This window comes from Triticum dicoccoides, chromosome 7A (assembly GCF_002162155.2).
Source record: "Triticum dicoccoides isolate Atlit2015 ecotype Zavitan chromosome 7A, WEW_v2.0, whole genome shotgun sequence".
NCBI classification, from domain to species: Eukaryota; Viridiplantae; Streptophyta; class Magnoliopsida; order Poales; family Poaceae; genus Triticum; species Triticum dicoccoides.
The window spans coordinates 35,401,058-35,427,587 of NC_041392.1; the positions used below are offsets into that span (position 1 = coordinate 35,401,058).

Below are 26,530 nucleotides of genomic sequence, written 5' to 3' on the forward strand. Positions count from 1 at the left end.
ACATTAGCTGTAGCGCTCGCCCATGACCCGCCCTGCTATTGTGGCCAACCTGTGCCCAGCTCCCCGTCCCTACTTAGCAGCAACGCTAATCTGCTACCCGTGCTATAGCTAATAGGTTAGCAGTAGCGGGGCCCAAGCCCCCGTGCTGCTGCTAAACCCGTCTTATCCTCTTCTCGCGTGGTCGCCCTCACTCTCCCCACACGGTTGGAAAAAAGAGAGGTTACTCGTGAGTTGACCGTGAGAAAATTAAGGGCGACCGACGAGCTCGGCGGCGCTCCTGCAACGGCGGCTCTTGACCGGAAGCGGGATCTGATTTGCAAGATTTTGGCTGAAAGGTATGGACGATTGTTGTTGGGTATGGGGACAACGGATTCGATCTGTATGAGATTGAGATGTTTAGAGAAGGATGTAAGCCATGACTCGCGTAACTCAAACCTCTCCAGAGGAAGGCGGGTTGATCTCGATCGATTCGAGACGCGATGCCAGGAACTGATTGGTTTTGGTCTCTTTCAAGAAGAGATGCTGGGATCTGCCGCACAGGCCGCAGGGGACAGAGCGCAGAATATGCAGAATATGTCAGAGGGGATTCGTTCTTTTCCTGGATGTCACTTGGCAACCTGGAGACGAGTGGATTAATTCTCACACCTTCTGATCTCGTCATTCGCTACCTCCAAATCCATGGGCACAAACAGCACACTATTACATATGTTCAATCTTAGTTACAGGGCACACATTACATTTGCTCAATCTTAGTTACAGGGCACGCATGTACACACCATTGCGGCTGCTAAACTTACTTACAGGGAACACATGAACACTACACACCATTACATATGTTCAATCTTATTTACAGGACACACAGGTAGAATAAGGCACACTGGACAGAAACACACAATAGCAAACCAAAGAGCACACACACAAACCATACCATGGGATGGGAGTCGATGATGAATGATGATACGAACGGCTCCTCGGGCATCAATCCTCTCTCTTCCAGAATAATGGGAATCTGTGAGAATCTTCCTTTTCTGGTATGTTACCAGCTTCTTGGTGTTGGTTTTCTGGTTTGTTGTGTATAAGCTTGGGTTTGTTGTCATTTCTTTTCAATGCTTCTTTCACCACATCGGGGACAAAATCACCATTGAACTCGAGCTCCTTCAGTTTTGGAAGGTTGTCAATGCCAGAGAGTGTACCCTTGGTGTAGGACCAGATTATTCTCTCGAGATTAGTAGCAGATTGGCTAGCAAAGACGATATTGGTGATGGCAGAAAATTCGATGACAAGAAGTTTGAGCCTTGGGAAGTCGTGTTCGTAGAAGATGTGTTGGCTCTGTACATAAGATATCTCCTTCAGTACTAGGTTGCGCATGTTAGGTATCTTGGCAAGAATCTCCAGCTCTTCTTGACAAAGAATGGTATGACACAGAGTCACCTTGGAGATGTTTTTGGCCTTCTCAAACAGTGAAAGCTTATTGATGTTCTTCAACTCAACCTCCTTTAGTTCCGGAAGGTCTTCGACTCCACAAACTGACAGTAGGCCATCGGTGGAGCACAGAACGATCTTCTCGAGTTTATGTGCCCCACCTAAGTTGAGGACAATTATGTTGGAACCCTCAATAAGAAAGCACTTGAGATTTATGAATTCACCATTGATGAAGGTGAGGTCACTATCGATGTATGCCTTGTCTCGCAGCCTGAGACATGCTAATTTGGGCAGACTGGCAAGGACCTTCAGATCAGCCTTCCTCAGCTTGGTACCAGATAGAGTTACCTTGTCAAGTTGGAGCTGGTCACTATCTCTGGTGAACAATTGAAGAAGTTGCACTGTTTGTGTGGTTCCAGAAATGCTTAGGCTCTCAAGAAGCTTGGGAGTGTTTTTATAGTGCTCAAGAACCCACGATGTGAAGACTTTGCTGTCCTCTGTACTGGGAAGAGTGATTGACAGAGACTTGAGGCACTCATGCAGATCACTAATAGCTCGAAGAAAATTCCTGAGGTGTGGCTCCTTGTTTTCGATAACCACACCAAGCTTCCTCAGCTGCCACAACTTTCCAATATCTTTCAAATCTCTTCTTTTTCTTGCCTTGACATTGGACAATACCTCCATGTTTACCATTTTTTCGACCTTCTCAGGAATCTCAACACTAGATAATTCAGTACTACTTGCCCCTGAACTCAGAACAATGCGACCAGCCAACAAACGCTTCAACTTCAGGAGTAAGAGATTTACTGTTGCAGATGGAGGTACATTGGTCTCTCTGATATCCAATACTTCCAGCTCACGGAGGTTGTTGATTTCAGTGGGTAGATGTGTAACATCTGTTCCCCTTAGGCTCAGAGGACTGGCCCAGTCTTCCTTCGTAATCAGCCCTTCTACAACCCAACGTCCTATTAAGGTTGACCGCCTGATGCGTTGCCGCCGAGGAAAAATAGCTAGGTACAGCAAGCAGGACTTGTATTCATTAGGAAGATCACTATAAGAGAACTTGAGCATCTTATTAGCAATTTTTTCTAACGAGTCATCTGGAACCTGCTGCAGGGTTGTGTGCAACTTGATTAGCTCTTCCTTGCTTCTCTTGGGGTTGGCGTTCAAAGCATGAACGAAGATCTTCATGCAGAATTCCTGTTGCTTACACTCGCCCAAGATGTCAAGAAAAATCCGCGGGCTATCTTCAATCATGTGCTTCTTTGTAAGCTCGAGTGCAGTATCATGGTAGAGGCCAAGAAGGGAATAGTCTATGGGCTCCCGCTCCGGGCAGCAATATTTTTTGGCTCGATCAGCATTTATTGTTGTGTTCAACAACAGTACACCGGCTATGCGACCCATCAAGCTGAAAGCATTTCTCAACTCCGTCCACCCAGACACATAGTCATTATCCAGTTTTAGGATAACCAGAATCTGACCATCTCGGCTCTTCAAACAATCATTAATTTTGTCCATGATCCTTTTGATCTTGATCTGCTCTTCCATCATCCACTCGATTTCCCAAAACATGTAGATTATTTCTTCAATAAGAGAATCCGGGATACAATCCTTTTTACCAGCAGCTCTATCTGGTTCCTTCACAGATTTGACATCCTGTTTCTCAGCTGTGCCTGGTTCTGTCACGGATCTGTTTTCCTGCAGCTCTTTTATGACCTTATGAATCATTTCATTAACTAGGTCCTCGATGAATGCACTAATAGTGCTAGTGGCGGTGACGGCAGTGGCTTGCTTCGAATCTTGCTCACGGATCTGGAGGGGCTGCGTGCTGGCCTCTGGGAACAACTTCCTTAGGATGTGTTCATAATGGGCTTGATCGAGAAGAATTGGCTCTGCGCGTGCTTCTTCTCCCCTACGCTCTTTGGGCTGCTGTTTTTGATCTGCATTTTTCCCCATATGCTGCTTAGGCTGCTGTTCTTCATCTGTATTTTGTTCCATATTCCCATTATTAGGTTTTTGTTTGTCATCTCTATTTTGTTCCATATGCTCTTTAAGCTTCTTGGCTGTTCCCTTGATGATATCTTCGTGCGAGGCTTTCTTCCTCTCTGAAGGTGTTGCTTGCTTCTTTTCTTGTTCATGTTTGATAGCAAGAGGTACACCGTCAGCTGGCTTGTGTTTGAGAACACACAACGCTCGGAGGATTACTCCTAAGGGTTCATCCTTAGAGGATTCCAGCAGGCCCAGCAAGTCCCGGTCGTCATGTTCCAGGTCCAGCTGCCACTGACTGCCCTTCATTTGTTCAACAGTTTTCATGATTTCTGAAATCTTTTTGCCAACCTTCATTCCTTCAATATCTTTGGTGATTTCATCAATCAGCACCCATTTTTTCGAGTTAATATCCTTTTTGTCCTGCTGGGATGGAAGTGGAACAGACTGCAGCTCCCGCAGTATATAGTAGAGAACGTCCTTGGTTCGAAGCAATTCAGAATAGAAGTGCACTGCTGGGATGTCGACCAAGACACTGTGCGTGCCATGTTCTCCCCACATTTTCCGAGCAACATCTGCAATAGCGCAGGTATCTTGCTCATCTGGTGCCACAATGGCGATGGATTGTATTGATTTCTTCTCAGCAGTGCTGCGTTGTGCAACATCCTCTATCCATTCAGCTAGCTTCGCCTTAACATTGTCCTCCGGTGTAGGAGGCTCAAAAAATGCCCCTCTTCGACCAGAATGATTGGTGGTCTTTGTTGCAACCACGAGTTGATCGTCATTATCTTCTTCTTCATCTCCGGAAGCGGCAGATGATGCTGCCGCATGCACCGCCGAGGACAGTGCAGCCGCCGGCGTGAGCCCAGCCCCTAGAGGCGAATGCTCCGGTCCTGCCCCTTTCGCTGGTACCTCGACGCCATATCTATAACATGCCAATAATATTTCATTAGAAGGAATTTTTTTGACCTTAACCGAAACAATATATGAAAACGAATTAACTTCTTAAATGGTAAGCTTTCCTAATCAAAGACTTTTGTTGGGTTTATATCGTCAGAAAAGTAGTTTATTTAGTTGACAGTCTGGACGAGGGGGAAGTGTGTTGGAAGTTTTAATAAAATTCATGTACAACTTAAAACCAATTAGATTTAGATTTTTTATATAACAAAAAAAACCTAGAAATTGTAGAATAATCTAGTCTCTTTGTTTTGCGAATAGTAGAATAATCTAGTCACCTGGATAAATTTGTTTTTAAGCTGTAGTCGCTCGGTAGCTAAGAGCATCTCCAGTGGTTGGCCCCCAAAATTGCCCCCTGGGGGCGCACCGGCGAAAACCGCGTGCTGGGGGTGTGATGCCCCCCAATCGCGACGCCCAGACATTTTTTTGAAAACCACAAACTAGGCGCAAATTCAACCAAATTTCGCAAATTAGGCGCAAATTCAACCAAACTTCGGCGAGTTCATACATATTTAAAATATTTTATAAAAAGGGTAAAAACACTACTAGAACCGCCGTCACCCTCGCCGCTCCTCGCCGCCCGCTGCTCTTGAAGCTCTACATGCCGAGGAGTCTGTAGAACTGCGTGTAGTCGTCATCGTCGTCGTCGCTTCCTCCGCGGTCGCTATCCCTGCTGCACCCCTCCCAGGTTGGCGCGGCGGGTTGGACGGTTCGGGGGCGTCCTCGTCCTCGGAGCTGTCGAGGATCACCACGCCGTGCTTGTCCTCGCGCCCACGCTTCCGGGCGGCTATCTCCTCCAGGGCTCGGCGCTGCCGGACCATCTCGTCGTGGAGGTAGTCGTCACGCGCCCACTTTAGGGCCTCCTCATCGGAGAAGCCGCGCTGGGCTATCTCCTCGTACTTCGCGGAGAGGCCGGGCTCCGCCTTCGGCCTGATGAGGACGAGACGGCCAGAGGTGTAGGGGGGGAGGAGTCGGCGATGTGGACGACGGAGCTGCGGGTGCGGTGGCTGACCGGCGTGTCCTGGGGCTCCGACTTGACGGGGCGGAGGCAGGGAGAGCCAGCCAAGCGGCCAGACGAGGAGGAGGACGCCCCCGGCTCCATGCGCCTCGGCGTCCACGAGCTCCCACGCCGGCGGGAGAAGGACGGGGAGCGGGGTACTCCAGCATGGGCGTGTTGCCGCCCTCGATGTACTCGAGGACGGCCTCCAGCGTGCGGCCGGGCATACCCCACCATCGGCGGTGGCCTTCGGAGTTGAGCCTCCCGGAGGGCACGACGCCGTTGGTGGCCTCGAGCTGCTCTGCGTGGCGGCGGCGGAAGTAGGCCTCCCACATCGGGTTTTCGGGGACGTACCATGGGCCTTCCCTCGCCTCCTGTAGCAGAGAGGTGCAGATACGCGCGATCTCCGCACGCCGCACCGCTCCGGTGGGCGGTGGTGTCACCGGGACCCCGCCAGCGCTGATCCTCCACGCCCTGGGCACCCGCATGTCTGACGGGACCGGGTACTCGGCCTCATAGAGGACCCGAGCTCCGTCCTCGTGGAGGTGGCGGCGGCCGAAGCCGTTCGCCGCCGCGCCGTCGCCTAGGAAGCGCTCGGCCATGGTTGAAATGGAACGGCCAGAGGAGAGGGAGGGACGGGGGAGGAACGGAGGCGTCGACGGGAGGAACGGAGGAGTCTGTGCGTCAGCGGCGCCTGGGGGCAGTTTTATATAGGCGGAAGCGTTGCGGGTATGCGTGGCCACCGTGTTACGCGTGGCGGGCGAGGAACGTGCGTCGTCCGGTCTTCGCTGCACCGCCCGTGAGGCATCAATGGAGGAGGCTGACCGGCGCGACAGCGCGCGGTAGCTTTGGCATTGATTCGCCGCGGGAACCGAGGCGATGAGGACGATGAAGCGCCGGGAAGAGGCCGAGTCGCTGCCAAGGAGGGCCCGCCGACTTTCGCGCCAAAAACGATTCGGCCGGCGCCCCCGAGCGCCCCCCAGCGCGCCGGGTTCGGCTTGGGTCCGCCGGCGCCAATTTCGGCCCGAGCCGGTGAAAACTGGGCCGATTTTTTGACGCCGACAGCTGAAAAATCGCCTGGGGGCCTTGTTGGGGGCGCGGCTGGAGATGCTCTAACTACCTGCCATGATATGTGTGAGGCAATCACTACTGGAAAACAACCGGATTCCAGTATTGCAAGTACTCCCACCGTTCGAAAATAGATGACTCAACTTTGTATTAACTTTAGAGTACGTTTGTAGGATTGTTGTGGGCACACTCCTGACTTAGTAGGTATTAGAGTTGTGTCGAATATTATTGTACAAGATAGGTTATAGTTGGACTTGGAGTAGTATGGTGTGTAGACAAGATATGAAGTCGTGTTCAAGTAGAACACTTGTATCCTAGGCCTGTTATATATATTAGAGGTAGACACACAATGTAAACTATGCCAACATAAAAACATGTGATTGTTTGGTTTTCGGTAGATCAACGATGGCTTCGAATTTATTCTAACAGTGGGGAGCATGGTGCAAGCAATGGCTTGTTTTCCCTATCTCTAAGATAGAAAGGAAGTCAACAAAAAAGCAAGAAGGTTGACGAAAATACTCCAAGTATTCGTTGTTGGACCTGATAGGAGCAGCCCCTTCTTCTTCCTCTAGAACTGCCCTCACAGCTCACTAACGAACACGAAGAAGACAGAAGATTTTTGTGCCGCTGCAACACAGCCGGCCTTTTCTCTCTTCTAACTATTCTCTTGGTCTTACGAAAGCGAAGTGATTACATATATCTATATCTATATCTATTTATAACTATATGTATATATATATATATATCTATACCTACTTACTTTACTAATAAAAGGGATATCGCTTTTTGTCACCGTAATTCCGTCCGTTTTTTGTCCGTCCACCCCATCTTCAAGTCATTAACTATTTATAAGATTTTGTATTATCCAATGTGGTACTAATTTTGTGCGCAAACTCGTCTATAATAATAATGACTTCATCACGGGCCTGGGCCTTGCCCTGCCACGGCCGACTAGAGTGGCGGCCCAGGCAAACCGTGAGAAGAGGCAAAAAAAAAAAAGACAATTTCCATTCGGGGGAATGGAAGTCCGGACCTACCTTTCGTTCTAAAGGTTTTGTTCCGCTTAACCTGGTCATCCATGTGTGCTATTAAAGGCTTCCTAGATTTAGTTAATAGTTTCACCTCGCTTCTTTACTCTCTACTGCACCAATTTATATACGTCTTTGATTTTAAGCCTGCAAGGCGGCTGCGAGATTCAATGAAGAGCGGGGCGAGGAGCAGCCAGGCTACAACCTAGATGAACAAGGAAAGCCAATGACGTGAGGTGGTTCGAATGAGTAATCTATGGTAGCGGCACATCAAGCTTGATCCCGTGGAACTTCGCCGCCTGGCGGCACCTTCACCGTCGACGACCGTCGTGATCCACAACAATCGCCAGACCACAAGCAGACCGACGGGGCGCGAGACACGCTCTGGGAGTTAGACCCTAGAGAAGTCCATGGGGTCTGCCGCTCAGCGTGGCAGAGCAGAAGCATTAGACGTGGACGGCAAGCAGGGTGCCCTGCAAGTCGCTCATGTCTGTCGGTCCCGTAGTCCGTCCGCCAACCAGGAGGTGTGGTGGAGGTTCGAGCTGCGTGTGGCCGCACTGCTCGCCGACATCACGGCTGCCAGTGCCGCTCGGTGTGTGGCCATTGTGTTACTGGGCAGTGGCCTTGTGGTGGAGCGACTGATCGAGAACATCGTGTGATGAGACGCCACGCAAGCAGACTGCACGGCCGCTCACGAACGTGCTGGCTAACCACTGTTGTACTCGGCTGGCGACTAGCCACAAGCGGTGTCCTACCCACTGTTTTGGTTACCGGTCGAATTTTCAAGATTTCTCATGGTTACTGTGTATTTCGGTGACCCTCGGTAAATCGCCATACCAAACAAAAAATACCATTTTTTTGAATTTTTTGAATTTAAACACTCGATTTACTGTAAAGTACGTAGGATCTAATTAATGCCATGAGAGTTGGTTTTGGTATGTTGGTAGCAACCTAGTTCGTGTTTTGGGAAGTCTCTGGTTCAAATATTCGTTCATTCACTTATTTGAATTCAAAATTCAACTACAAAATTCACTCGAAATATTCTCAGTATTTGTCGGTAACCATGGTAACCACATTTACCAGTCCCCTCGGTAAAATTGCCTCGTTGGGTAACCAAAACCTTGGTCCTACCTCCTTCAGTTTATCTTCTCCTACAATTCTACGAGCCGAACCGTACTTGATAAAAAAAAGGTGATTATTTTCGACTATTAGCCATGCTGCATGTCGATTTTTGTGCCCTGCCTCTTTTAGTTTAACATATATATATGATCTTGCCTGTTCAGCTGCCCCTACTGGTAGAAGGCCCCAACATGTCCTTGTTTCTATGTTTATCTTGCTTTGCTCTTTTTCTAGTCGTTTTTAGGGAATTTTGGAAGTGGAGTATTCAATGTGCCAACCGCTGCTATGAGAATGTTTGATATGTTGGATTTTAGTTTTTTTAATGAAATTAATATCCAAATGATTTAGAAAACTGTCAAATACTATTCCCTGATTTCAGAATTTTGATATTCCTATAACCTACTAGGATTTAGGATCTTTTAGTAAACAAAAACTAGAATTTAGGATTCATATCTGAAGGAGATGTGCATCTACCATAATTTGAGCTCTTCCGGTAGAGATAAAATTTTAACTTCATTTTAGATGATGAACATGATGGTATTTATGGTTCGCTATATAACTGAATAGAGAAAATTAATAAAATGAATTTAAGTTGCTAAGTTGTATTTTCTTTTTCCTTTTTTTGCGGATAAGTTGTATTTTCTTTTTTGATGCGGTGTCAGCAAGTTGAGAAGGATAATAATTAATGACACGTGTAAGGGATTTTTTTCTCCCGTTGCAACTCACGGGCACTTTTGCTAGTACAACTTAAATATGCAGAGGGCATGCACGGCCCAGCCGCCACGCATCGGCCACTAACACCATGCACTAACTAACCAAGCTTTGTTGGCGAAGCAAGCATGGCGCATTCTACAAGTCCCATCCTCTCTATGTGCTAGAGTGCTTAAAGCACGGTATTTTAAAGATGACACAATCTTGTCTGCCACTTGTCCGGCCTCGGGCTCCTTCACATTTCGAAGCATTCTGCATGTACGAGACTTGCTACTGGAGGGTCTGGTATAGAGAGTGGGGACGGGGGTGAATATTAACATTCATCATGACCCGTGGATCCCGCGCAGTGGAAGCACAAAACCCCTACGCCAAGTATATAGGCAAGGCATCACCAAGGGTGGCGAGGTGGTGGATGTGATGTTCTCTAGGGATGATGCAGTGGATGTGAAGCAAATTGCTATAGGAGGACCGGAGATTGATGATTTTCTTGCTTGGAATTTTACGTGGAACGACGTGTTCTCAGTCAAATCGGCTTACCATCTAAGAATGTCTATGAACAGGGCGAGGACTGGACAGCCGGAATCCTTGAGTTCGGTAGCGAAGCACAAGGGGTACTTGGCACTCTGGTAAACGAGCGCTCTAGGCAAGGTCAAAATCCACATGTTGCGCATGATCCGAAACGGACTTGCAGTGGGTGCACAGCTCCATCGGCGGCGGATCAAGCCGGGCATTTTTTGTGTTGTGTGTGCCCGGGAACAGACTATGATCCATCGATTCTAGGGCTGCCAACATCCAGTCTTGTTCAGGGAGCAGCTGAGGGCACAGGTGGGTTTGGCACTGGAGATGCCACCACGACACATTGAAACCCAGCGCGCCCTAGCCTCTTGCTTGCTCGACTGGTTTTCTCGGGCTTCTGGCGACGAGAAGGAGATGATGCTCCAAGCAGCATATAGTCTCTGGCTAGCAAGAAATGAGGCTAGAGATGGGAGGAAATTAGCACAGCCACATGAAATAATAGCCACAGTGCACGTGCAAATTGTGGATTGGAGAACATATCATGAGACGAGGGCGCCACAACCAGAGTGAAAGACTATCCAGCAGTGGGAACCTCCTGTAGCTGGATGGGTAAAGATCAACTCCGACGGCGCGGTCTCCAGGTATGGGGAGAAAGGAGGAGGTGGTGCGGTCCTTCGCGATCATCACACGGCGTTTCGAGCCGGGCTATGCCACTTCTTTCCAAATATAGTTGATCCTGAGATGGTGGAAGTTTTAGCGTGCAGAAGAGCTGTCCGCATGGCGATTGATCTAAATGTACGGCGGGCGCACGTTGAGCTGGACTGCCTTGCTCTAGTACAGATGCTCAACAACCCGGAGAGGAATTTTTCAGCTGTCGGGACATGGGTGGAGGACATAAAGGTGTTGCTCCGTACTATGGATGGGGCCAAGGTGTCATGAGTTCGTCGTTCTGGGAATGTTGCCTCTCAGAAGCTTGCGAAAGTAGGTGTAGGTGGGGACCGTTTGGAGATTTGGATGAGTTCACCACCAGACTTTATTTTAGATGCAATTTCAGACGAGATTCCTAGTTTTGTTTATATAAAGCGGCATGAGTTTCCCCTAAAAAAACTAACCTAGGTAACATGCAAGCAAACGTACACAAATTGTGTAACTCACCCTGAACAGCCACACGACCCAGTCGGTCATCTAACAAACTTTTGCATGCATAGACTTATTAGCCGATTCACTCGGCCAACAACCTTGCCGGACGTGGCTCTAGGACTATTTCACACAGGTTGTCACGCTGCACTTATCCGCTTCACACGACATTGCTGCATGGCACAACAACATGGTATGTCACCTTGCACACCGGCCGCGTCGCACGGACAGCTCGGCATCTCGCCTCTTGTACACCCAAAGTGAAGCTTCACCTGCTACAACTCCCTAGAACCTAACTACCTATATGCATCAACCAAATCATACTAAAATGCTAACGGTTAAACGTGACATATCTATAATTATTTCCGATTGATCTTTCTATGATCTCTAGCCATATATAGTCTAACTATTAGACATATGGTAGGATTAGTTCGTTTGTCACTCAAGGCATCTCTTGTATATATTGTAACAAACTCCGATGAATACAATTAAGTTGCTTCCTATATCTTTCTACATGATATCAGTTACCATCTCGACCTCCCACGCTTCCGCCCTAGGTAGCCGACGCACCTCCGAAGCCGCCACGGCCGCCCTTCCCTTCCAACCCTATGCCGCCGCCGCTAAATCTCCCTCCAACCCTATGCCACCACAGCAGCTCCTTCCTACAAGCCGCCGGCCGCTGCTTTTGCCCTACCTCAAGCCGCTGCCGCCGCACCCTGACCACCTCTCTCTCTCTCTCTCTCTCTCTCTCTCTCCCTCTCTCTCTCTCTCATCATGTTTGGATACAAAGCCTCTTTCTACGATGCAAGCTCGTTCGTTGCCCCCGCCTTCACCTCCGACCGCCTCAATGATCTTTCCATCAAAGACCATGTGCATGTAGTTCTCGATCTTGACTCACCCTCTTACAACGCATGTCGCACACACCTCGCGCTTCTTTTCTACTCCTACCGTCATGGTGATCACGTTGATGGGAGCATCGACATCCGCGACATGAAGGACGACAACCAGTGGCTGGCCGTTGACGCGACCATTGTCAAGTGGATGTTCCTCACGATCTCGAGGGGCCTTTTTGACATGGTGAACGCCCGTGATCCCTCTGTGCATGCCATATGGACGCGGTTGTGCGACCTCTTCCTCGACAATTAGCTCCAAAATGCTGTGTCTTTCTTCAAGGGAAGTTCTTCACGTTGTAACAATACGATCTTACGACCAATGAGTACGACACGCGATTGAAGGTGCTCGCCGATTAGCTCCGTGTTGCTGGCATGGTGATCGACGACTCTGTCCTCCTAACCAACCTTCTTAGGGACCTCCACCCCGACCTCCACCAGTTTGTCGCCAACCTAGCCCTCATCACGTCGATGTATGCCAAGGTCGTCACCTATCTTCGGCTGGAGGAGAAGCGCCTCCATCACTCCAATCGGCAGGTGACCCACACAGCCCTTCATGTCAGCCACGGCGGCAGAATGGCGTGTCCCCACCTGCTCCATGCATGCCTACCCCAACCCCACCACCCGTGCCCTCACCCAATCATGGCCGCAAACAGAAGCAAGCTCAGGGGGGGTCGCGATGGTCGGGCCCACAACTCCAGCACCGCACCGCGCCCTCCCACCACTATGCCTCCCTGGCAGTGGAGGTACTATCCCTCGACTAGCGTGGTGCATGCTTACACCATGCCATCCCCTCCCCCGCCTCCTGCTCTGGGCCTCCTAGTCCATGCCCGACACCTCATCAGGCGCTCCTGACTGTGCCTACCCCCACCCGCCTGGTGTACGGTGGACCTGCGGCATATGGCCGCTCCTGGTGGCTCTTCTTGGGATCTGGCGCTCCTTAGCGTCCTTCACGCCACGCCCTCTCCAAGCAACTACAACGGCAGCAGTGATTGGTACATGGACATGGGAGCTAGCTCCCACATGGCTTCACACTTTATAAGATTTTGCAAACTTTTTCCGTTATCATGTAATAAATTGGAGGCTCATACTTGTCATGCTTGTCGCATATGAAAACATGTTCGTTTGTCGTTTTCATCTTCTTCATCAATTGCCATTTTTCCTTCTTGATGTTATTCACTGTGATGTTTGGACCTCCCCAATGCCTAGTAATTGGAGTCTCTCATATTATCTTGTGATTTTGGACGATTTTTCTCACTTCAATTGGACTTTTCTATTACGTCGTAAGTCTGATGTAGCTTCAACACTCCATTTTCATTTTATGCTTATGTCTCCACCCTTGCTCATCTTCAAAAGCACAATGGAAAAGAATTTGATAATCTCGCCATTCGTAACCTTCTAGCCTCCCACGGCACCATTTTCCACCGCACGTGTCCATACACATCACAACAAAACGGCCGTGCCGGACATGTTCTTTGCACTCTTAACGACAATGTGCGCGCCTACTTTTCCATGCGCATATGTGTGCCCGATTTTGGCCTGATGCTCTTGCCACCGCTACTTTACTTCTGAACATCAGGCCATGCAAAGCAGAGTGGAATTAAACACATCAACGCTTTCTCTTTGGGTCTCCTCTATTGTATGATGATCTTCATGTTTTTGGGTGTCTGTGCTACTGTAGTGACCCGACCCGATTGGATCAAGTCTCTGTGCTTAAGTGTCATCCCTAGGTCGGTATGCTGACACACATAGTACTCGAGGATTTATAACAGAGGTAAATCACATGTGTAAAGTAACGTAAATACTATTACCTCAATCCAAAAATAGCGGAAGTAACAAGGTTGTGGATTCCCATCAACACCAATGGCAAAGTTGAGTGTTCAAATCGTAACCCTAACGTATCACTTACTCGTCGTAAGAAACCTGCAACATGAGACGTTGCAGCCCGAAACGGGTCAGTACATTGAATGTACTGGCAAATTCACACCATAGGAACCTTGTACTACTACTTGACACAATCAGCACATCCATATCAAAATTAGTTCTAGCAGGTGGGATGGCTCTCCCTCTCCTCTCCCTCTCCTCTCCTCTCCCACCCCACGAACTGATCTCCACCAGCAATGGCGGCCTCTAAAGATAGGGATCATGGATGGGCTTCTACATTGGGACTTTGCTCCCGGTCTAGCCCTTGCAAAGCAGGTGAGGCATAGGTTTGGCACGACCGTCCATTTTTCCTCTTCCCAAGGCTCTAGGGAATTCTTTCTGGTGGTCACTTTCTCTTCAGCCTCCTTTCCTCTCTCGGTGGAATCCGTTGGTATTGCCTTGCAATGTTGTCTTGGGGGTTTAAGCTCTGGATTTCATGTTTCCAAGATCAAGGATCGTACCTTCCGTTTTTCGGTTGCAAGTAACAAAGTTGGCCATTTCATCTACGGTCTGAGAGATCGAGTTTGGCCAGACTTCGTTTGTCACTTTCATCTTTTTAATGGCCGGTATGCTAGAGCTCCGATCTCGGCTTCTTCCTGGCATTTGGATCAAGAACATTTGGACATCTCAGCGCGTTCTCCTGTGGCGATCAAGCCCAACCTTAGATCACCGACGATGAGTGGTTCCCCGATAACACAGTCTGCTCAGGTTCTTCGCAAATTCAACATTGTTCCAATTGACACCATGGTTTTCTCCAACAAGAATTCTTGCGAAGCTTCCTCATCTCGTCAAACGACTCACAATTTGAATTTGGCTGATCCACTGATTCAGCAGTGCCAATTGCCTACATCACCGGCTGCGGAATCACATATTCATTTAATGCAGCATTTTCTCCGTCAGGAGCAATTGGCGGACAGTCAGCCTGCGGAGTTCATTCTTTTGGGCAGCTTTAAATGCATACTTAATGTCCAATATCCACCGCTGCCACAATGTTTTCTTTCGTCCGCGTTCAAATATGCACCTCCACATGAACACTGGCATCCAATACTTTCTAATCAAAACAAGGCTGATCTGGCCCAAGCCCACTACTCGTTGGCAGATATAACAGAGCTTAACACGCAATGGGCCTCGCTCTGCTCAAAATGCCTGCAATGGGGACACAAAAAATCCAATTGCCTTGCACGCCTTATTTGCATTATTTGTTCGGCGCCTGACCACAAGGCAATCAATTGCCATATTTCTGGTTCAAATATGCTTGCTCTTGACCAGGATGGAGCTGGCCTAGGGAAACAAATCCCCAACGTCAATACCGCTGCTTTGCCACCACTTACCTACAATCGGCACAAGCGTACCACCGTCCGATGTCAATCCTGTGGATTCTATGGACACTTGGCGCGGCAATGTTTCCAAAGAAAGAAAGCGCAAAAGTGGAAATGGATTCCTAAATCCACTCGACCTATCGATTCTGCCCCTCACGCTCCGCCTTCCACCTCGATTGCCCAAACGTCTCGCCCCAGTCCACAGAGCACCTCCCCTGCCACCTATGCCATCACTCTGTCTCGCTCGCCATTGACGCCCCCACCCTCCTCGACCTCCACCATGGCAAACTACCCACTCAACCCCGTCATCTTCCTGCCGCCTGGGTTTGCAGTGGAGCCTGGACCTGCGGATCGTCTGGTTCGGTCTGGGATGGTGGTTGGACCGATTGCGCCACTCAACCACGACTTCTTGGCGATTGCGGAAGCAAGCGCATATGTTCCTCTGCATCGCCGGGCTGCCGTTCGAAGGGCGATTGAAGGTTTGCTGCATGAAGCGCATCTTTTTACCACTGAATGTAGTGATCATCCTCTGGGTATTGGAATCTTTGGTTTTGCAAGTTCTTTCTTGAGAGATACGGCTGTCAATACCCCGCTAGAACTTGAGGAGGAGGATTTGCTTATCACCTTTGTGCCGCATAATGAAGCTCTTAACAGACGCACCACCTCATTTGGCCCAGAGATTTGGTTGATGTTTTTTGGATTTCCTTACGATTACCAAACAGACTACTACATCACCAAGGCTTTAGGGGGTTATGGATCTCTTGTTCATTGGTACAATCCTCGCCAGGATAGACGGTACATGCTCATCAAAGCTCGCGTTATCCGTCTGAATCTCGTACCCAAGAGTTTTATTGTTTGGCAGTTGGGAGGTGCACGAGACTGCTGGACGGTCCAGGTTACTATTTTGAGAAGCAATGACTGGAATGGGTTGCTGCCTGATGTGCTGCCTCCAAATGAAGAACCTCCTCCCGCAGATGGCAATCCACATCCTCAGTTCGGGCCTGAACTCACTGCTGAACAGCTTTACCAGCAGCAAGTTCACAACTGGCTGGTACAGAATGCTGCCCCCAATCACCCTGTGCATCACAACAATGCAGAAGCTCCCAACCAAGAGTGGGCTCCCTGGCCTGAACCTCCAGCTCCTCCTATGCCACCCCACCTAATGAACTTCCAAGCCTGGCTGGCCTCTCAGGGTTTGACTGTTATGCATATAGTGGTTCCTGACAATAATATCACTGACAATCCTATGCAAGCATGGCATGAGGCAATTACTGAATCTTCTGAATATACATCCTCGGAAGAATCTGATGCCACTGTCTCCGACTTGCTTGTTATGCCAGTGACTTCTCCAGGAGCCTTTTCTGCTGCTCTGGCGGCTCCATCTACTGCTGCTGACGTGGTTACCATCTCTGTCGACATTCATGACCAAGGTATGCGCTTTGGTCTATCTGCTTAGGGCGATTCCCTCATGGAAATCCTTTTGGCCAACCCTGTTCCCCGACAGCAACTCAATACTGCACTTTTCAATGCCATCCGGCCTATACTTGCTACAAGGGGACCATGGGCTGCTGGTTTTGGATTCAGACACGAGGTTATGCACTTTGAAGTTCAGGTCACTGCTGGCCCTACTGGCATTCAATTCTCACAAAATACTCTGCTTGCTCCGGCAACTACTGCATCACTGCTCATTGAGGAACTTTCTGACAGCCAGGCACCACTTGTTGATCAGTCCAGGCTGGAACCACAGGGATCCATGGAAGCTTCTCATGTGCTGCTGACTGAAACTGAGGATTCTGCCACTGTGGTGGTACAAACCAACACTCTCAGTTCTGATTTGGAGACTGATTCACACCTCATGGACTTGGCTGCACGTCACTCTGAAACTCAGACTGGCCTGCTTCAGATTGCAACAGGTGCCATTTCTGAAACTACAAGCAGTGCGGTGGGTTCTTCAGCTCATAAACGCAAAGGAAAGGCGCCAGTCCCCATTGACACTTCCACTCTCCGTCGCAGCACTCGTACTAACAAATATGATGGATTTCGCACCACCTCTCTGTCTGAAGCCAAGGTCTCTAAATCCAAGGTAAAACCGTGCACTGTTCCTACAGCCGTCTCTGCTGGTCCTGCAACTGCTGCTTCAAATCAGATGGCTCCTGAAGATCTCCCTCCTCCAACTGACATTGCCACAATGCAAGCCATTGGCACAAATCTATGTGCTATCCCGGAGGAGGAGCTCACGGTTGCTGCTTTCACTGAAGACCCGGCGGGGACCTCTTCATCATCCTCAGCTTGATTCCTCGCTTTATTTCATCGCTTAATGGCTCTTTTGCAGTCGTGGAACGTACTTTGTTGGAATATTCGTGGTCTTAATGCGGACAAAAAGCGCTTAGCCTTATCTAATGCGATCCAGTCTAGTGGATGTGCGATTATCTGTCTTCAAGAGACTAAAATGCAGACGTTTGATGCTAGCACTCTCAAGTTGCTTTGTCCAAAACGCTTTGATAAATTTGCGTATATCCCGTCTGTCGGAGCGTCGGGGGGAATTGTTACGATCTGGAATAGTGCTCTCTTCTCTGGTACGATCGCCTTTGAGGAACAATTTGCGTTAGGCGTCACCTTCACTTCCACTCAAAATGCGCATACTTGGACGTTGGTTAACATCTACGGCCCGTGTCAAGGGGAGCAGCGTAATACTTACACTAAATGGTTGTTTGACTTGACAATTCCGCTGACTGAAGATTGGCTACTGCTTGGAGACTTCAATTTCATTCGATCGCCTAACAATCGAAACCTACCAGGGGGAAACGCCCAGGATATGTTTACTTTCAACGACTTCATCCATGAGCAGGACTTAACTGAACTTCCTATTAAAGGTAGGGCTTACACCTGGTCGAACATGCAGATCAACCCCCTGCTCGAACAACTAGACTGGTTCTTCACCTCGCTCAACTGGACGACATCCTTCCCCAATACCATGGTAAACCCTTTGGGCCGCCCTGTATCTGATCACATTCCCTGCTCCGTGGTCATTCAATCCACAATCCCCCGGAGCAAGATCTTCCGGTTTGAAACATACTGGATTGCGCACCCTGGCTTTATGCAGACTGTGGAGGACGCTTGGAATAAACCCATAAAATTTGGCAAAGACAAAAATGCAGCTTCGATCCTTTGTCAAAAGCTGAAAGCTGTCAGATACGCCCTATCCCACTGGAGCAAAAAGATTTCCCGCCTAAAAATTGCCATTGAGAACTCAAATCAGGCCCTTCTTGAGCTGGATAGTCTTGAAGAACGACGTACACTTTCGATCCCTGAGCGTAACTTCAAAAAAATCCTCAAAAAACACCTCCTACGACTCCTTAGTTACCAAAAGGAGTACTGGAAGAAGAGATGCACAATCCGTTGGATTAAGTTTGGCGATGAAAACTCGAAATTTTTTCAAGCTGTTGCCACGGAACGATTCAGACGAAACTGCATTGCTACCCTAAAATCTGAAAATGGATATACCGTCAAGGATCATGCAAGTAAAGAAGCTATCTTATTTCAAGCCTTCAAACAAAGGCTGGGTTCTTGCTCGCAACCTAACATGAAACTCAACCTATCGTCTCTGCTCCGTCACCAAGTGGACTTTGAGCGCCTCACTGCCCCGTTTGCAACACATGAAATTGATGCTGCGATTAAGGAAATGGCCCCGGACAAAGCCCCGGGCCAGGATGGTTTCAATGGAGCCTTTTTGAAAGCTTGTTGGCCTATCATTAAAAATGAATTCTACAACTTATGCAATGAATTTCACAGAGGAGACTTGAATCTTGAAAGCATAAATTATGGTTATATCACTCTGATACCAAAGAATGCCTCCTAGGAGACGGTCAATGACTTTCGCCCAATCACTTTGCTCAATTGTTACCTTAAGCTGATCACCAAACTACTGGCCAATCGTCTCCAAAAAATCATCTTGCAGATAGTCCACCGTAATCAGTACGGGTTCTTGCGTGGACGATCCATACATGACTGCTTAGCGTGGGCCTTCGAGTATATTCACCAGTGTCAAGCCTCGCAAAATGAGATTATCCTACTGAAACTTGATTTTGCCAAAGCCTTTGACACTATTCAACACTCGTCTATGCTCCACATTATGAAAAAAGTGGGTTTCAATGACAAATGGCTCCACTGGATGCAAAGTATCTTCAATTCTGGCAAATCCTCAGTCATTCTAAATGGTACTCCAGGAAGTTCTTTCCTATGCAAGTGCGGTGTGCGACAAGGTGACCCCCTCTCGCCTCTAATATTTGTTATAGCTGCGGATCTCCTTCAATCTGCAATCAACGAAGCTCTTCGGAATAATATCCTGGAATTACCAATCCAACGTGACACTAACGGGGATTACCCAGTTATCCAATACGCGGATGACACACTCATCATCCTGCCAGCTTGCACCCGGCAACTCACCAAGATTAAGGAAATTCTGGAGGATTATGCCACGTCAGTAGGGCTCAAAATCAACTTCCATAAGTCCACACTTGTGCCAATTAACACGCCTCCTGACAAATGCAAAGAACTGGCTGAGCTGTTAGGTTGCACAGTGGGTTCCATGCCGTTCACATATCTGGGGCTGCCCCTAGGCACCACTCGTCCGACCGTGCTGGATCTGGCTCCGCTTGTTTGCAAAGCAGAAAGAAACATTACGGCTGCTATGTCTCTAATGTCGTACGTGGGGAAACTTGCTCTAATGAATTCGTTGGTAACCTCTCTTATCATGTTCACTATGGGTACCATTCGCATCCCACCAAAAATTATAGCCCAACTAGACAAGATCAGAAGGCATTGCCTATGGCAAAAACGGACCGAAGATGGGACCAAGAGCAATTCTCTTGCGGCTTGGGACATGGTCTGCAGGCCTAAGAAAAATGGTGGACTGGGAGTTGTCAACCTCAAAATACAGAATGACGCTTTGCTGCTTAAGTTTCTCCACAAGTTTTACAACAGGCATGATATCCCTTGGGTACATCTCATTTGGGATTCCTACTATGGTGACTCCATCCCTCATGCACATGATGCATGTGGCTCCTTCTGGTGGAAAGACTTAACTCAGCTAATGCCCATATATCGCGGCGTCACGCACGTAAAAATTGGGAATGGATCTTCTACGCTCTTTTGGAAAGATAATTGGAGCCAGTCCATATATGCTGATAGTTGCCCGAGAGCCTACTCATATGCTATCTCTGAAGATGTCTCGGTACAACACATTTTCACGTCCCCCCATCTGCAGGAAAACTTTCATCTCCCGCTTTCTATTCAGGCCCATGATGAGCTGCGATCCATCCAACTTGAAGTGGCCGAAAACACTCTTACGGAGGAACATGACACCCGGCAGTGTATTTGGGGCGGCAATACTTTTCAGACATCATCATACTACAGATTCTACTTCAGAGATGTAACTGCCCATGAAGCCTTCGGTTGGTTATGGAAAGCAAAGTGTACTCCCAAGCTCAAAACATTCGGGTGGTTCCTGCTGGTTGATCGCCTCAACACCAGAAACATGCTCAAGAGGAGACACTACAACATTGGGACAAACTTCGACTGCCTCCTTTGTGGCCAACATGTTGAAGAAACGGTGGAACACCTCTTCTTTCACTGCACATTTAGTCAGGAATGTTGGCTACATCTAGGCTTCAACTGGTCTTTGCAGCATGACAGACTTGACATGATCAAACATCAAAAGACCGTGCACCCTAGAAAGATGTGGATGGATATTTTTTTGACGTCGGCCTGGAGTCTCTGGAAGGAGAGAAACAACCACCACTTTAGGAAAATTAAGCCATCAGTTGCTTCCTGGAAACAGAGGTTTAAGTTGGACTTTGACAATCTTAGATATAGAGTGAAACCTTCCAAACAACATATTGTATCTGCCATAGTTGGGTCCATACAGTAGGCGTCTTGTAAACTAGGGTGTCCCATGGTGGTACCTCAACCACCCATGTATGTAAATCACACATGTAAATGTACCCCCTGAGGTTTTAGTAATATATATGCAGTAGGAACCTTTCCTACTGTCTTCACAGTCAAAAAAAAAAATTCACACCATAGAGAAAATGATGAACAATGGCTATCACTATATGCATATATGGCTAGTGGAAAAGCTCTATGGTTATAATGTTTTTGTGAAAAGCCAATTTTTCCCTACTGCAAAGAAATAAATTTATTTAACTATCATGGTGGTTGTTAAACACTGAGAATGGTTGACAGCATTCTCAATCCCAATTAAGTAACATCATTAAACCCAACAATGTTCATATAAAGTAACGTGATGAGATCAACAGGATAATCCAAGAACTAGATACTCAAGATGTCCATAACCGGGGACACGGCTAACCATGATTAGTTTATACACTATGCAGAGGTTTGCGCACTTTTCCCCACAAGACTCGATCTCCTCCCTTGGATTTCTCGCACTACATGGTGTTTGAGAAACGGATGACCGAGACATAGTCTTTGAGAAGCGTTTGCACCTTACGATGGGTAGACCGTACCACCTACAACCCCTATATCTGCTAGTCTACCACTGTAAGAGTTCGCACGACTTAATCAACTATGCTAGAGCCCATAATAGCTTGTGGCTGCACATGGAAGTTTCTAGCATGAATAATCTTATGATCCCTTTGAGCCTGGGTGGCGGACCGTAAGATGATCACACGGTATATCCCCGGGATCTCCTAGGACAACACTGCTATATCCCCAGGTGTCCGGGCAAGTCCACTGGTATATCCCCAGGGTGCCCCTAGCAATCCACCCAGATGTGTATTTAAGTTTCCACCTTAAGCTGAACCATTAAATAACAATCTCACATCTGTCATGGATTTCACTCATACCCAAACCACGTCTACGAGCATAGCATAGCAATATAAGCAACGCGTAGAAGTAACTTCCAAGGGTTTGATAGTAACAGGGCAATAGGTTCCTACCTTAGTAACTACTTCCCAATACCCACATGTTATCAATCGTACTCATGCAATGTTTGAGGGTTGAAACTAATGCATAAAACTGGGTACGAAAGGGATATGATCAAAGTGTAAACTTTCCTGCAATGTCGATGAAGATGATTCGCACTCAGAACTCTTGATAGTTCTACTCGTCACACTCTGGTCAATCTATCATAAGCAAGCAATAGTAACCACACATAGAAGACGATTCGGAAAACATCAAAACCAAGCAAATAACTCTTGCAACATAAAACAATTTCTAATAGTACCAAAAATTATGTGAATTTGGCCTTATTAGAATGTTTAGGTCAAGAGCTTCGATTTGCAAAAAGAATCAACTCAAACGGAGCTATGAAACTCAAGTTATGATCAAACGAAGTTTGAATTCAAATCTGATCTAATTCAAATTTTAAACTTTTCAAAAACATGTTTAAGTTGTTTTAATGGATAGAGGGGATCATAACGAAGATGTGAGCGTTGGTTTCGTTGGATTTGGACTAACGAGTAAAAAGTTACGGTGTTTTGAAGATCAGGGGTTATTCTGCAAATAAAATCATCACAGATAGGTCCCTGGCCGAAAATAAAAAGAAAAAGGAAAAATCTAAATAATGAACGTTCACTAACTAGTTCTAAACAGAGAACGTTCTCTAAATAGATCTAACTAAAAAAACTAAACCGGTTTTTAAAACGAAAACCGAAGTAAACCTAAACCTAAAGGAAAACCGGCGAACCGGGGATGGTTTTATACCGGACCAGAAGAAACCGGCCGGTCGGGCGGCGGATTGGGCGGCAGGCGGTTTCGGCAATCTCCGTCGATGGTGGGTAGCAGCTCCGGCGACGGCGGTAGCGGCGCGGAGCAGCGCGGCAGCGGCGGGAGGCGGCGCGGCAGCGGCGTGGAGCAGCGAGCAGCGAGGCGGTGGCGGCAACCAACGGCGGCGGCGAGTGCGACAGAGGGCGGCAGCGCTGGCGCATGCGGCAGCGACGAGAAGCGGGAAGGGGAGGAGGAGGCGGCGGGGCTTTAAAGGGGGTCAGGGGAGGCGAGGGCGGCTTGGGCGAGGGGCAATGGAGGCGGGGCGGCGCCGGACTCCGGGGAGAGTCCCGGTCAGGGACGACGGGGAAGGCGGCGCGGTGCTGGGCCTTGGCCTGGCTTCGGCTGGGCCGGCCCAGTCGGGAATTTTTTTTAACATTTCCAGACAAATAAAATAATAAAACAAATTAAAGTAAAATATTATATAGGCATATAATATATCAAAATTTGCAGAAAAAGATTCTCTACGACCTGAACATTTTCCTTGCATTTAATAAAATACACACAAATTCTAATAATTCAAACAGTGCTACTGGTCTAATAAAATCCAATAAAAATCATTTTAGAAATATCAAAATGATTTCAAATTAAATTTTCTCCAATTTTCTATTGTAGGGAATCATGTTACCCTATTTTCCATATAACTTATTTTTGGAGAAAAATAATTTGAATAAAACTCAAATAACTCCAAATTGAAAATAAAATTCAAAAGAACTTTGAATTTAATTCTTTGAAACTGCCAACTCATATTTCATATAATTTGAAGAAGTCATTTTATCTTCTCTCATGAAAATCATTGAGCTGCATGAAGTTTCGGAATTGGAAATATTTTCCAAATGAAACTCAAATATTTTCAACACCCCTTGTCATTTAAATAAATGGAAGAAGTCATGTTATCTTCTCTCCAGGGTTTTGTGATGAAAAGAATTTGAATTCTCGGGGATCAGAAAGCAAATATGAAAGTTTGGGAAAGTCCTTTTATTCCCTCTCAATTAACTTTCAAAAAGTTTTGAATTCACTCACTTTCAGGCAATCAATCAAATCTATCTATTTATTATAACATTCCAAAATTTAGAATTTTGGGATATTACAAACCTACCACCCTTAAAATGAATTTCGTCCTTGAGATTCGGAGAGGCTAGCAAGAAATAGGTTAGGGTTTGGGGGTCTCCTCAAAATCCATTGATCATCACACGAGGTCTGGGGTGCTACCACCCTTAGAAGCATCGTTACAGTTCCATCAAAACTCATATACGCCATCCTTATTCTTGACAGTGCCGGTCTTCTCAGATCTTCTGTATAATTCCTTCTCTGGCTCTTTCGGTAGTGGCATAACCTTTTCCTCAATTCTTTTGTCCTTTCATCTGGGTAAGGTTATTCCGAGACTGGGTCTTCTTACCTGACGGGTCTGGCGCCAGTACTAAACAACTAATCGATATCTCATGGTGGTCAACAAATTTATGGTTTCTCCTGCAGGAAATGGGTCTGGGTTGATCCTCACCGTATAACCTACGGTTGGCAAAGCTGCCTTGTACAAGGGAAAAAATACCTATACCATTCTAAGGCTTAAACAAGGTTAATATCGTCGTCTCTCTACTATAGGTAAGTCACTCAGATTTACCATCCCATATAGCAAAGTGAATCATAAGAGTAAGTCGGTGTGGTGATCAATCCATCCCGCACCCAAATCATTACCTTGTATACAGTTTAGCGAATCTCGCATTCTAACACTCGGTCATCCTCACAAGCATTGCAGAATTTCTCTTGTCGACGAACCAAGTTCGGATAAATCCATAGATTCTGCAAGCCAAACAACCATCTATCGTTCCTTCACAACTCTCAGGTTTTGCGTTACTCCTATAAGGTCGTCTATTGATAAGGGCATATCCTCTTCCAGGGTTTTTCCTTCAGCAAGAGTGTGCTTGCTCCTTGGCAGGTCCTGGGGCCTGTGGGTCATGGCCCATCTCATCACTTGTAGTCCTTGAACTTATCATCGGGCAACGGATCATTATTCCAACTTCCAACTTCCTAGTATTCTTTAGATCCATTCAATTGTACTATATTTCTTCCTTCTATTGTCACCAAACTAGGACATGATTACTCAGACTCATCAGGGAATTTCCCTTGATCCATATTTCCAACATCATACCTCCTTTATATCCAATAGTAATTCATCTCTCCATCCTCGTGGGATATCCCACATACCGAGATAAAAACTTATACTTATGGAGTCCATATTCCACTTCATGGAACATCATTATCCTTTCCAGGGTCAAGCGTCCTTACAGGGGAATATTAGCCATCTCTGCATGTCACTTCTTCAACTGGGAACCATGAAACACATCATGAACTCCTGACGTCCTTCGGGTGACTCCAACTTGTTAGCCATTTCTCCCATACGCTCCAAAACTCAGTATGGTCCTACAATTCTCGGGGCTAATTTTCCCTTAACTACAAATCATTTAATTCCTCGCAGAGGGGATTCACGAAGCATGCTCTGTCTCCAATTTCATAGACTACCTCCTTGCATTTTTGAGGCTGCATAACTCTTCTACCTGGACTGAGCTACCTTCAGTTTATCTCGAATCAACTTTACATTCTCTTTGGACTCCTTGGTCACCTTTGGTCCAAACAACTGACGGTCTCCAACTTCATCCCACACACTCTTGGGGTATCACACATATCGAGACAAAACTCGTATTCATTTTGTCCGAAATCCACTCAGTGGAGTATCCTTATCTTTTCCAGGGGTCAACGGTTCTTATAGGGTACTACCACCCTTAAAATGCACAAATCTTCCATAGACCATATTTCTCATATCTTCAGAAATAGTCAAAATCCTTCTTCATAGAGTAACAACTCATAAAATCCATATCAGTACCAACGATGCTAATTTATTCACTCTCAATTGATTACAATCTCTCGCTTTTCCATTACATGTCTCAACTCAACACCTCAATATAAAAGAAAATGCCCTCACTTATACTACTCCATTTCTTTTGTTGCAAACTCACTATCTAGCACAAGTCTCCTTCTCCTTGGGGCATCCTCTGGCAAAGTGCCCTGCTCTATTACAACGAAAACATATTACTTCTGACAAGTATCGAGGTTTCCTTTTTGGGCAACTGTTGAGGTACTTCCCTGACTCCTTGCACTTGTAACAGGTGATATGACTCAGGTCCTTCCAGGAATCCAATCTGTTTCTCTTCCTGGACTTTTCCGTTCCAATCATGGATTCTATTTCTCGTGGGTCATACTCTACTTCCTCCGTCGGGAATTCTACTAGATCCCCATTCATACAATTCTGGGAGATGTGTCCTTCTTCTCCACATGAATAGCAAGACTTAGTGCAGGGTTTACTCGGGTCCTCTTTAGGTGTGTCCTCCACATCTTCCTTCATCACGGGTTCTTCTAAAATTTCCATAAGGGCTCCTTTCTTTACTTATTTCTTCTGTTGTACGGTTTGTTGTACCATGGGGTAAATGTGACACTGAGTAGGATAGTGGGTAGTCCCTTCACACAAGAAACAAGTAATCTGCCTAGTTGGGCATTCTTCAACTGGGTGACTTCCTTCACAATTAGGGCATTCATCCTTGTGTTCTTTATGGGTGTGTCCTATTTCTCCACAAATCTTGCATGCACATGGTTTCCTCATATCCTTTCCATAAGGCT

At 47.1% G+C, this 26,530-nt stretch overlaps 1 protein-coding gene across 1 annotated transcript in view; it reads right to left on the reverse strand.

The window, feature by feature from the left end:
• Positions 1-791: 791 nt before the first annotated feature.
• LOC119331371 overlaps positions 792-26,530 on the reverse strand; it is a 34,043-nt gene continuing 8,304 nt past the window's right edge. Inside the window, exons 2-3 of the mRNA XM_037604533.1 lie at positions 3,432-4,333; positions 792-3,320 (exon numbers count right to left, since the gene is read on the reverse strand). Of these exons, the coding sequence (XP_037460430.1) occupies positions 979-3,320; positions 3,432-4,333 (3,244 nt within the window). The 3' untranslated portion in view covers positions 792-978. The remainder of the gene's footprint in view (positions 3,321-3,431; positions 4,334-26,530) is intronic.